The sequence below is a fragment of the Malus domestica genome, chromosome 07, assembly GCF_042453785.1.
Source record: "Malus domestica chromosome 07, GDT2T_hap1".
Classification (NCBI taxonomy): Eukaryota; Viridiplantae; Streptophyta; class Magnoliopsida; order Rosales; family Rosaceae; genus Malus; species Malus domestica.
In genome coordinates, this window is record NC_091667.1 from 2,381,938 (window position 1) to 2,395,405 (window position 13,468).

At 37.8% G+C, this 13,468-nt stretch overlaps 2 protein-coding genes across 3 annotated transcripts; both read left to right on the plus strand.

Annotated features, from left to right (window-relative positions):
* Positions 1-1,541: 1,541 nt before the first annotated feature.
* On the plus strand, positions 1,542-4,842 carry LOC103438533 (uncharacterized). The gene is made up of 3 exons (XM_029105107.2): positions 1,542-1,916; positions 3,592-3,675; positions 4,341-4,842. Exons 1-3 carry the CDS (start codon positions 1,613-1,615, stop codon positions 4,586-4,588), a joined length of 636 nt encoding a protein of 211 aa, XP_028960940.1. The 5' UTR covers positions 1,542-1,612; the 3' UTR covers positions 4,589-4,842.
* Positions 4,843-8,477: 3,635 nt separating this feature from the next.
* On the plus strand, positions 8,478-11,016 carry LOC114825757 (uncharacterized). 2 transcript variants are annotated; one of them, XM_029104787.2, is made up of 9 exons: positions 8,478-8,769; positions 8,868-8,936; positions 9,008-9,064; positions 9,350-9,403; positions 9,471-9,533; positions 9,646-9,708; positions 9,989-10,153; positions 10,236-10,349; positions 10,741-11,016. In XM_029104787.2, exons 1-7 carry the CDS (start codon positions 8,746-8,748, stop codon positions 10,052-10,054), a joined length of 396 nt encoding a protein of 131 aa, XP_028960620.1. In that variant the 5' UTR covers positions 8,478-8,745; the 3' UTR covers positions 10,055-10,153; positions 10,236-10,349; positions 10,741-11,016. The 2 variants fall into 2 exon arrangements, with proteins under 2 accessions (XP_028960620.1, XP_070681348.1); XM_070825247.1 differs by lacking the exon at positions 9,646-9,708.
* The last annotated feature ends 2,452 nt before the right edge of the window (positions 11,017-13,468 follow it).

The following is a 13,468-nucleotide window of genomic DNA, read 5'->3' on the forward strand; positions in this document are numbered from 1 at the left end:
CATTTTTTGTTTAGTTTGTATTTGACATTAAAATGGAATTGCAAACTGCAAGCAGATAGCAAGTCAGAAGCATCAAAGAGTCATGGAAACCGTCTGCCTCGATCGTTCCAGGAGAAACTTGATGAGAGGGCAGCTCGAGGTATGCTTGAGGTTTCTATATAGTACAATTTCATTTGTTTGCAAGGCTCCATTTGGGTGGTAGGTTAATTAAGTCATTAGTTTGGGGAAGGAATACAATATGCATCGACGTTTCACTTCAATAACTACTAAATGGAATATCTTTCTTTCTTTCTAACTGAATTGTTGAATAGAATTGAGTCAGTATGTCTAGATTGCCTAAGCTACCCGTTCATGTTGTGCTGGGAGTCAGTTGCCAGAAAAATTTGTGTAATTGGCTCAATAGTTTATGACTATATTTATGTATACATATATGTTGTGCAGCAAGAAAAGTTTACTTGTGCCTACTATATATAAAGTTTGTTTTCCTTTTTAGTTTTATGGTTTCGTGAAGATTTTCTGGAATTTGCTTGGGCGGCCTCCCGTCCTCCGCATATTTAGATGATTTACTCATATTAGTTTACGCATGAATTCGTTAATTACCCTTTTGTGCTAGGAATATATTCACCGAGTATGTCGTTGTGTAATTGTCTTTCATTTCTGCCTACTTGATGGGCCTTGATATGATTTTGCAATGGGATCATAACTTTAGCTACCACTATTTACTAGGGATAGACGTCCCTGACAAATTCAAGTTCAAAAAGAAGACGAAGGAAAAGAACAAAAGTCTATTCCCATTGAGGATGGAATTATAATCGAAGATGATGACTAGTGAAGACGATGATGATGACTTTGAACCACCAAGTGGTGGAATTCCATATGATGGAAACTCTACGAAGCCTGAGGATATTGCGGAATGGGTGAGAATGGGGCTAAAGCTTTGGCGACAAAATTTGATAGGAAGGAAAGTTTGTTGCTTATCTAGTGTTATGTCTTCTAGAATTTGTTCCGGTCGTTGTGTAGTGCTATGTCATCTGGAACTTGTCGTATTAATTATGTTATTATTTATGTTCAAGAAATGTACAAGTGTCATCACTCATTGTAGTGTTATGTCTTGTAGAACTCATCTTACTACAAAAGTGCTGGTGTGTGTGTACATATATATATATATATATATCTATATCTATATATCTATATTATCTCTATATTGCGGTTGTTTAGTTTGGATTCTGGAATGATTACAAGACACCTTTGGCCGGCCGGTGTGATGAAGTCGGAAATAAATTGCTCACCGGAGTGACTCGCTGGTGGGTTCGATCAATGCCTAATAGAGATGGCATAATTTGTCTCTCTACACCCATATTTTGTTATGGTGAAACTAATAATTCATTGAGGATCAACCAATTTTGTAGCCGATTTCATCGTATGAACGAACTTGACTTGATTAAACCACGAATCTCTAATATCCAACAACAACATGATACAATTGAATCTCGTATAACACAGGTTGTATTAATTGACAATCCTAAAGTCTAAATTCTAATTATGAAATTAACTAATTTTACAACTCCTAAATTGGAAGCATTTTGTTTGCGTTTATAAATCCGTTTAGAAAATGGGTATGTTTCCCGAACAAAACAGGCCACAATCTCTTCTATTTGACAAAACGGAATCTCTCTTTCTCTTCGACGCACGACTTCTCCTCGGCTCAGATCCCATGGATTCCGCTCTCACTCTTTTCTCGATCATGCCTTCATCCGTCCCGTTTGCCCCGAGACCGTCTCCGAACCCGAATCGTGTGATCTTCCGCTGCGCACACTCTGTTCCCGTGATCCGCCAGCGCGTACTCTCCGTTCCCGTGATCCGCCAGCGCGTACTCTCCATTCCCGTGAACCGCAGAGTGGCCGCGACTCCATATGGTATGCTCCTTATTTATATCTAGGGTTAGGGTTTGGATTCATAACCTATTTTGCTGCGTGATTCTTATCTTCGTTTTAATTTTAGGTTTAAGTTATGTTTGGATTGGGGCTTTTGTAAGTCATGGGATTGATAGGAGAGATTAGGAAATCACAAAATATTGAAGGCATGTAATTAACTAATCCCTCCCATATGCCGTGTTGTAATTAAGGGTGCAACATGGGTGGGGTCAATCCAAACCCATTCATGTCCAATTCAATTTTGAACCTGAACAAGAGGAATTTTTTTTTAGTTAAAACCCACCGTTCATTGATTGGGTTGATCATTTGTCCGTCCATCCCCAATCCAACCCAATTAACCGAATGCAATCTAACCTGATTGTAGCCCATATACACTAGTGCTTATATTATACCCAAGGAATGGGTTGATCTTCCATCCTGCCCGAGTTGCACCCGTAGCTGTAGGTCGTACTCAGTGCACAAGACTCCCACTTTACGCAGGATTTGGGAGAGGTGAATGTCGGCTAGCCTTACCCCCATTTATGGAGAGGTTGCTCCCAAGTCTCGAACCCGAGACCTACCGCTCATGGACGAAGGCACTTGCACCCGTAGCTGTAATGACTTGAAAAAGTTAGGCGAACCGAACCGAACCTGAGTAAGCCTAAAACCAATGTAAACCCAAACTCAAATAAACTCGCATGAACTTGAACCCATCGCAAACCCAAATTAAGAAGCTTGGGTTAGGATTGGTTGGCCATCTAACTCGTCCAACCTGCCCAATTTGCACCCCTATTCAAAACCCTCACCCTAACTAACCTTAGGTTTATATATATATATATGTGTGTGTGTGTGTGTATGCACACACGTAGCACAAATTGGCTCATTAATTGAGTGTTTATATCTCCAAAGAGTACATAGTACGCATGTACTTCAAGGAGTTTCTTGAATTTTGAAACCATCTACGTCGATTGGTCCGGGAGAAACTTGATAAGATGGCAGCTCGAGGTATGCTTTAGGTTTTTTCTTTTCCTTCTTTCTATTTGAACAAATGATATTATCTACAGTAAGCAAGAGAGAGTGGTCTTAGCATCACAATAGGCTACCAATAATGTGGTTCAATCGAACCTAAGACCTCTCAGTTATAAGTGAAGAAGAATACCACTAAACTATAGTACTAAGTGACTGCTTTAGATTTTTAATATAGTACAACTTTTTGTTTGCGTGGCTCCATTTGGATGGTAGGTTAATTGAGTCCATTTGGATGCCTAGCTGGCCTAAGCTACCCGTTGCTATTATGCTGGGAATCAGTTGCCCGAAAATTTGTGGAATTGGCTCAATAGTTTATGACTATGTTTCTGTTGTGTGGCAAGAAAAATTCAGGTGTGCCTGCTATACTAACATAGTTTTTCATTTTTCTTTTATGGTTTGGTGAAGATTATTTGAAATTTGCTTTGGCTTTTCCGCATGTTTAGATGAATTACATAGATTAGTGTATGCATAAATTGGTGTGTTAGCTTAATTACTCTTTGCGTTGGAAATATGTTTGCTGACTACGCAGTTGTGTAATTGTCTTAATGTTATATATATATATATATATATATATATATATATATATATATATATTTAATTATTTTGTATTTGTATTTAACATTAAGATGGAATTCCAAACTGCAAACAGATAGCGAGGCAGAAGCATCAAAGAGTTGTGGAACCCGTCTGCCTCAATCGTTCCAGGAGGAACTTGATGAGAGGGCAGCTCGAGGTACGCTTTAGGTTTTTATATAGTACACTCTCATTTGTTTGCATGGCTCCATTTGGATGGTAGCTGGGTTAATTGAGGCCATACTTTTGGAAAGGAATATAATATGCATCGACGTTTCACTTCAGTAACTACCAAACGGAATATCTTTCTTTCATTTTCCTTGGAGCTTGTATTTCAAGCCAATTAACTGATCAAGCAGCTGTAACTGAATTGTTGAATTGAAATTTGATGTTTGTAGAGTGAATTGAGGCAGTATGTCCAGTATGTCTAGATGGCCTAAGCTACCCATGATGTTGTGCTGGGAATCAGTTGTCAGAAAATTTGTGTGATTGGCTCAATATTTTATGACTATATTTATGTATACATATATGTTGTGTAGCAAGAAAAATTCAGTTATGCCTACTATACATACCATATATTTTTCATTTTTGTTTTATGGTTTTGTGAAGATTATCTAGAATTTGCTTGGGCTCCTCCCGTCCTCCGCATGTTTAGATGATTTACTTGGATTAGTATAGGCATGAATTCGTTAATTACCCTTTGTGCTGGGAATATGTTCACTGAGTACGTAGTTGTGTAATTGTCCTAATGTTTTATATATTATTTCATTTCTGCCTACGTTATGGGCCTTGATACGATTTTGCAATGGGATCATAAACGAACAGGCGACTTTGGCCACCACCATTTACTAGGCATAGACGTCCCTGACAAATTCAAGTTCAAAAAAGAAGACAAAGGAAAAGAACAAGAGGCTATTCCCATTGAGGATGTTGTTGCAATCGAAGATGATTCTGAAGAAGCTATTATCATTCTTGGACTACCACCAAGTGATGGAATTTCATATGATGGAAAGTCTACGAAGCCTGAGGATATTGATGAATGGCTGAGAACGCGCTTTGGCTACGAAATTTGATACGAAGGAAAGTTTGTTGCTTATGTCTTCTAGAACTTGTCACGCTCGTTATGTAGTGTTATGTCTAATAGAACTTGTCCCAGTCGTTATGTTGTGTTATGTCATCTCGAACTTCTTGTATTAATTATGTCATAATTTATGTTCAAGATATTTACAAGTGTCATCACTCACTGTAGTGTTATGTCTTGTAGAACTCGTCTTACTATAAAGTACCACTTCCTGGTACCTATATATATCTATATTGCGGTTGTCTAGTTTGGATTCTGGAATGATTACAAGACACCTTTGGCCGGCCGGTGTGATGAAGTCGGAAATAATTGCTCACCAGAGTGATTCGTTGGTGGGTTCGATCAATGCCTAATAGAGATGGCATAATTTGTCTCTCTACACCCACATTTTGTTCTGGTGAAACTAATAATTCATTGAGGATCAACCAATTTTGTAGCCGATTTCGTCGTATGAATGAACTTGACTTGATTAAACCACGAATCTCTAATATCCATGATACAAATTGAATCTTGTATAACACAGGTTGTAGTAATTGACAATCCTAAAGTCTAAATTCTAATTATGAAATTAACTAATTTTACAACTCCTAAATTGGAAGCATTTTGTTTGCGTTTATAAATCCGTTTAGAAAATGGGTATGTTTCCCTAACAAAACAGGCCACAGTCTCTTCTATTTGACAAAACGGAATCTCTCTTTCTCTTCGACGCACGACTTCTCCTCGGCTCAGATCCCATGGCTTGCGCTCTCACTCTTTTCTCGATCATGCCTTCATCCGTCCCGTTTGCCCCGAGACCGTCTCCGAACACGAATCGTGTGATCTTCAACCCAACCCATTTTGCTGCGTGATTCTTAGCTTCTTTTTAATTTTAGGTTTAAGTTATGTTTGGATTGGGGCTTTTGTAAGTCATGGGATTGAAAACCAAGTTATAAGGAAAATGATCGCAAAATATTGATAGGAGGGATTAGGAAATCACAAAATATTAAAGGCATGTAATTAACTAATCCCTCCCATATGCCGTGTTGTAATTAGGGGTGCAACATGGGTGAGGCCAATTCAAACCCATTCACGTCCAATTCAATTTTGAACCTAAACAAGCGGATTTTTTTTAGTTAAAACATGTCCGAACCCAACCCAATTTCAACCCGTTTATTGATTGGGTTCAGTTGGGTTGATTATTTGTCCGTCCATGTCCAACCCAACCCATTTAACCGAATGCAATCTAACCTGATTGTAGCCCATATACACTAGTGCTTATATTACACCCAAGTTGCACCCGTAGTTGTAATGACTCAAAAAAATTGGACGAACCGAACCCAACCTGAGTAGGCCTGAAACCAATTTAAACCCAAACTCAAATAAACTTGCATGAACCTAAACCCATCGCAAACCCGAATTAAGAAGCTTGGATTAGGATTGGTTGGCCATCTAACCCGTCCAACCCGCCCGATTTGCATCCCTATTCAAAACCCTCACCTGAACTGGCCTTAGGTTTATATATATATAGGTAAATTTCAGTTTACTATCCTCAAGTTTTGTGGTTTTCAAAATTTGGTACATGAAATTTTTCCGTCCTAGAGTAATACCTAAAGTGTAAATCCGTTAGTCTGGCTGTCAAGTCTCTCCGTGGCGCCCACATGGATAATGATTGGATGCCACGTGTCAATATGAGGTCCACGTGAATATTAAAAATGTTAAAAAATTAAAAAAAATAATAATTGGGCGTCTTCCCTCCCGACCCCCTCTCTCATTCTCCCGACACACGTAGCACAAATTGGTTATATCTCCAAAGAGTACATAGTACGCATGTACTTCAAGGAGTTTGAAGTTTGAAACCATCTACCTCGATCGGTCCGGGAGAAACTTGATAAGATGGCAGCTCGAGGTATGCTTTAGGTTTTTTCTTTTTCTTCTTTCTATTTGAACAAATGACATTATCCACAGTAAGCGGGAGGAAGTGGCCTTAGCGTCACAATGGGCTACCAATAATGTGGTTCAATCGAACCTAAGATCTCTCAATTATAAGTGAAGAAGAATACCACTAAACTATAATACTAAGTGATTGCTTTAGATTTTTAATATAGTACAACTTTTTGTTTGCCTGGCTCCATTTGGATGGTAGGTTAATTGAGTCCATTTGGATGCCTAGCTGGCCTAAGCTACCCGTTGCCATATGCTGGGAATCAGTTGCCCGAAAATTTGTGGAATTGGCTCAATAGTTTATGACTATGTTTCTATTGTGTGGCAAGAAAAATTCAGTTGTGCCTGCTATACTAACATAGTTTTTCATTTTTCTTTTATGGTTTGGTGAAGATTATTTGAAATTTGCTTTGGCTTTTCCTCATGTTTAGATGAATTACATAGATTAGTGTATGCGTAAATTGGTGTGTTAGCTTAATTACTCTGTGTTGGAAATATGTTTGCTGACTACGCAGTTGTTTAATTGTCTTAATGTTTTATATATATATTTAATTATTTTGTATTTGTATTTAACATTAAGATGGAATTCCAAACTACAAACAGATAGCGAGGCAGAAGCATCAAAGAGTTGTGGAAACCGTCTGCCTCAATCGTTCCAGGAGGAACTTGATAAGAGGGCATCTCGAGGTACGCTTTAGGTTTTTATATAGTACACTTTCATTTGTTTGCATGGCTCCATTTGGATGGTAGCTAGGTTAACTGAGGCCATACTTTGGGAAAGGAATATGATATGCATCGACGTTTCACTTCAGTAACTACCAAACGGAATATCTTTCTTTCATTTTCCTTGGAGCTTGTATTTCAAGCCAATTAACTGATCAAGCAGCTGTCACTGAATTGTTGAATTGAAATTTGATGTTTGTAGAGTGAATTGAGGCAGTATGTCCAGTATGTCTAGATGGCCTAAGCTACCCATTGATGTTGTGCTGGGAATCAGTTGTCAGAAAATTTGTGTGATTGGCTCAATATTTTATGACTATATTTATGTATACGTACACTACAACAAAAATGGCCTTTGGGCACAAAATTATGGACACAATTGAGGGATTTGTGTGTCTTTCAACACAAAAAGATTAAAACAGTGCCCATTCAATAAAGGACACTACATATTGTGCCCAATATCAAAAGAAATGGACACAAACACATTTTATGACAACTTTGTTTAAAAAAATGAACTCAAATATATTATTGTGCCTATATTTTACATCTAAGGGCACAATTATTTGTTTTTTATTATTTGTCATAAACTTATGGCCCACACCCCATTTTCCCTCTCTCCCCTTAACCCACCCACACCGCACCCCTCATTCTCGTTCTCTCATCTCTCTCTGCCTCCTTTAGACTCTCTCTCTCTCTCTCTCTCTCTCTCTCTCTCTCCAACCCCCTTTCTCTCACTAACTTCCCCAAATCAAATCGGGGAGGCTCTTGAGTTCCATCGTCGCCAGAAAACCTTGGTAGGAACCCTGCGCACACGATCTCCACAAGAAAGGATCTCGGAGCGGCGGGGGGTTGGGATCGGCGGAGTGTTCGGAATCAGAATCGGAGGAGGTAATTGCAGCTTTGGTAACTGAGGGGTCATCGAAGGGCAGTTTCTAGGGTTCGAGTGGGAGGTATTTGAACTCATCTTCATCCCAATACATGAAGCTGGTGAAGGAAGGTTTGGGAAGATGGATGCATGATGAGTTCGAATCAGGAATCGGGTTCGGAATCGGGTCTGGTAGGGAGAGATCAGAAGGTGAGTTGGGTTAGGAGGCGGTGGTGAGGAAAAGGCGGGTGCGAGTCGGAAGAGGGAGTGAGGAGTAGTCGTCGTTGTCCTCATTTATTTCGTCGCCGTAGCCTTCGAATTGGGAGTCGGCGACTTGGAAGGAGGAGGGAGAGAATGAGAGGTAAGAGAAGAGGAAGAGGAAGAGGATGATTAGTGTTTTCATCTTTATCTCTTTTCATTTTTAAAGTACGATTGTATACTTGTAAACGTGTGTTGGTTGTTCAGGTGCCATGGATATACAATATTATTTCTTTTAGTAATCGCGTGTTTTTAAGAGAAGTTGTTTTCTCTTAGGATTTGATGTTATTTTGAATTGTTTTGATTAGTTCTGAAAGCTTTTAAATATCTGTGGAGTTGTAGATCAGATATCCCTTCATTGTGGAGTTCTGCGATCAAGGTCCTACATGGTGTATACAACTAGACAATCTGTAATCAAGTTTAATTTTCCATGGGTGCAAAATTTCTTTGTAAAAGTAGACTTTAGTGTAATTTAATTGGCCAATTTAATCTTTCTATTCTTTTTCAGCTTCGAAAAGTAAATGATGAACAGAAGACTGGAATTCGGAAAACTGAACATGATCTTCAAGTTGCAGAGGTTTGTTGTCCGTTTATTTGCTACCTGAAACTATCGCTTGCTATATGGTATTAGTTTTTTTGATATCTCAGGAAGAAATGGTGAAGGAGAAGTTTGGGATTTCTTCGATATTTGAAGATTTGACTGAGGTAAGGAAATGGTAATGCTATAATTTTCTAATGCCTGCTGTTGTTGTTATCACTTTAGGTTTAATTCTTGTGTCTTTGCCTCTTTTAGTGAGACTAGTCAATTAGTAAATTTATCAATTGCCTAAAGGTGGACTCTGTTATGGCCCCGTCTCTTATTAATCATATGCAAACTTTTAAGCTTGAATAACAGTGAAGCGTATCATGTTCTTGTTACCATTTACAAGTACTTTAAAATTAAGTTCACCATACTACCAATAGTTTAATCCTGCTGTGACTCATGATCAGGTCCATGGAGGATGGCTTCCACATACATTTGGAGTTCATGTAGACTATTTTCAGGTAAATCCACGCAGATTAGTTGGATAACAATGTCAGTCTAATTTCATGACAAAGTATTTATGTGCAGACGTACATTGTGACTTACTGGAATGAGCTTGTAAGACCAACCTTCAATCTGGGAATTGAAAAGGTGTGTCTGTGATATTCCAAACTTTATTCGTTAAACTTCTCCAATAAAGATCTTCACTTGCCAGGTGAATAAACTGGAATAGCCAAGTATTCATTTATTTGTTTGTCCTCAGGCCTTAAAAATGAAAGCTCATGGTAAGGGTTGGGCTGGGATCATCGTTGAAAGAATTAGAACAGTATGTTATCCCCTTCTTCATATAATACAAAATACAAAGTGAGACACGAGTTGTGTTTTATGGGATCAGGTGGCAAAATTTGAGTTTCAAAACTCGAGTTCTGAAGAGGAGCATAAAGCAGCAAGAGCCTATCTTACTAATAAATTCTGAAGTCATTAAACTCAGCTTTGGTGTTTGACATCTTCCTCTTTTCTGAACAATTAGTGTATAGTCAACTTTTCTATTTGAGATATTGAACCAAGTTGGCAACCTTTCTAATTCTTCCTCTTTTAATTTGAAGAACTGGATCCCAAGGTTGAAGAAACAGTCTTTGGAATTTAAAGCCTATCTTGAACCAAACATTTGATTAGTCACTACAAAAACTGCTGATGTATATCGTTCATCAAAGAGTTCTATATGACCACTTGTTTTCAAGGCATAAAATATGGCAGATCCTTACATTTAGGTGAGCCCCTCAAGAGAAATTTTTTAAATATATGGATTTGGTGGATGAAATTCTTTCTTATGGCATTTCTGTGTTATGGCAGGAAGCTAAGAAATATACCAAGCCATACATTGATCGGGTTGCAATGGGACAAAAACACATTTAGATAAATTACAAGAAAGAAAATGCCAATGCAGTTCTCCTTGTTGCAAGCCAGGTGAGACATATGTACATCTATCCTTTCAAAACCTTGCACATTTCTTTTTCTTTCTGAAGTTTACTTTCTCTGACCACTATGAAATATGTTTGCCCTCCAACTCATGAACTTCCCATCCTTGGTGAAAATGTGACTTGGTCTGCGATCTCTTGTAGGCCAAAATGACATTATTTAGGATAATTATCAACTTTTATTGTTGTAAGTATCAACTTTTGTCTTGCTTATCCACTTACTGATGTCCAGAATTTCAAGGTACGGTGATGTTCTTATAGTGGAAAAACTTATATTCCAATTGCATATTGTTGGAGGTTCTATTCTTATGTATTAAAATTATCTTGTTTTACATTACTATAATCATTAAATTATTGTGTTTACTAATGTTGTTGTGTAGGAGGATAGGGAAAAACTATTTGAAGGAATACTTAAACAGAAATGGAAGATCTTCTCTTGATGATCATCTTCATTAATTCGTTTATGGAGCAGCAGAGATTCGATGACGTGCAAGGCTTGCTGGGGAAGATGCATCTATCCAAAAATGTCTGCTTTCAAGTTCTTTTTGCATTAGAGATTAAATATGTAACATTACAATATATGTTTGTGAGATTGAGAATGTATTGTAGGCTTTCTACATTTTATGACAAAAAAAAAACCTCAATTTCAGTTTCAATTTTTCAAGTTATGATTTTTTTTTTAATATTTAATTCATGCAGGCACAATTACATTTTAAGTGCCAACATGGCTGGAAATGGTAGTCTGACAACTTTGTCAGAACGTAGGCACAACACACCCTTTATTTGTGCAAACATCATGAGCACAGAACTCAGTATTGTGCCCTCTGAGCAATGGTGACGCCCATAGAGGGCACAGACACAAAGATAGTAGCTGTACTGTTGCTATTGGTCTATGAGCACAATTGTTGGTGCTTTTTGGCCTCAAAGGGCACAAATAATTTATTGTGTGCAGTGCTCATTTTTGTTGTAGTGGTATATGTTGTGTAGCAAGAAAAATTCAGTTATGCCTACCAGACATACCATATATTTTTCATTTTTGTTTTATGGTTTTGTGAAGATTATCTAGAATTTGCTTGGGCTCCTCCCGTCCTCCGCATGTTTAGATGATTTACTTGGATTAGTATAGGCATGAATTCCAGAAAACGTAGTGTGCACACTTTAAAAGCTTTTGAGTTCTTCCGTAGTGTGTAGACTTCAAACTTCGAACCCTAAGCTCCCTGCCATTCGTCTCCCCTCCTTCGTACTTCTCTATTTTCTGGCCGCTCCCCTCTTCCCCAACGCTCCTTCCCCTTTCTTTAATTTTTTTTTTTTAAGTTCTAAGACCTAGCTGCAAATAAGCCCCTTTCACATCTCTGAAGCTACGTTTTCAAGACTTTTGGGATTTCATTCTTTTATAAAAAATTATAAATAATAAATCTTATAATTTTTATTAGAAAATAAAAACGGGGCGGGTTCGGGTACGGGTTCGGAGTGGATACCCCTATAACCATAACTGAACCCGAAACCAAGCAATTTACCCAACGGTTATCCATAACCGTAAAAAACTCGAAATTTGATCCCCAAAACCGAACCATTTGGATCGGTTACCTGCGGGGATCAAGTTTGACGGATTAAATTGTCATCCCTAAACACAGATTTTATTAATTGACAATCCTAAATTCTAAATTCTAATAATGAAACTACCTAATTTTACAACTCCTAAATTGGAATCATACAATCCCTAGATAACAACTGTTTCTCTTCTCAGTCATTATGCAGAGCCTAAACCACCATTTCACTTCAATTTGTGATGCCGAATACCCACGGCCTTCCTCCTTTTTCCATGGAGCAAATGGGATCAAACAATTGTTGGCATCACATCGTCTTAATAATAACTAATTAGTGACGTAGGACAATAGTATTTAGAACACTATGAAGGCATATAGGAGTAGAAGAGATCGGGACTCACTCCGGCCTTTGGCAACCATCAGACAAAAGTGTATTGAAATCACTCCAAAAGAGAAATTAGAAAAACTCCGGAATCACACCGATGGTGCTTTTGGATGACCTTATGTGTTTGCATCAACGATTTGAAGAATGTGGGATGTATGTGGAAAATGTAAGTTGTATGTTGAGAATATGGGATGTGAGGGTATTGTGTAAGTATGTGGGGTGTGTTTTAAGATAAATTTTAGGGAAATTTTATTTAAACCCATTTAACTTATTTATACACCCAACTTACTCTTTGCACCCATTTGATTTTTAACTAAATTATTAATATCTCTTTAAACCCAAATTTAATACCTAATATACCCCCATAAACCCAATTCAATATGTGAATTTATTTTTACACCCAATTCAATAGGATGGCCTTTGCAGACCGCTGGGGGAGTTCTTGCTATTGCTGATGGTGTTTCTGGGTATGGAACTTATGTTGGCTTGCTTATCTACCCTATGACGTTTTACGATTCGAAAAAGAACAAGAAATCCATGGAAATTTGGTTTAAGAAACTCCAAGGAGTGGACACATAATTCATCTGTTGATTTCGGAAGTTCTGATCTTCTCATTTTTTTGGCTTGGCAGTTGGGCTGAACAAGATGTGGATCCTTCATTATTCCCCAAAGAAGTGATGGCCAAAGTCTCAAATCTTGTGGGAGATGAGGATGTAGTTTCTCTCAAAACCAAGTACCACTTTCACTATTGTTAAGTAGATTTTCGAGCTTGTGTAAATTTCGTGTTTGCTATGAAACCCAAGGCATGTCCCATATAGCAGGTGAACAACAATCCTCATATTCTGATAGGAAAGGCACATGCTTATACCTCCTCGATAGGTTCTGCTACGGTGTAAGTTCATCATTTCGTTCAAGAAATCTTAGCTGTAGTTTGCCATATTTGTTCACGAGATTCTTACTTTAGCTTTCCTTTATCTAAGTAGAATTATAACCAAAATACTCATCTTCTAAACTCTAAAAATTTGAAATCGAACGAACAAAAAAATCATAAATTGAGTCATACCTTGGTTGGAGGATTCAAAACTTCAAAATCATCATCCATCAATAGAAAAACTTATTTTTCTCTATGAGAGCTATTAGGGTTTTAGTCAGAATGAACGTAGTATAAACAAAGAA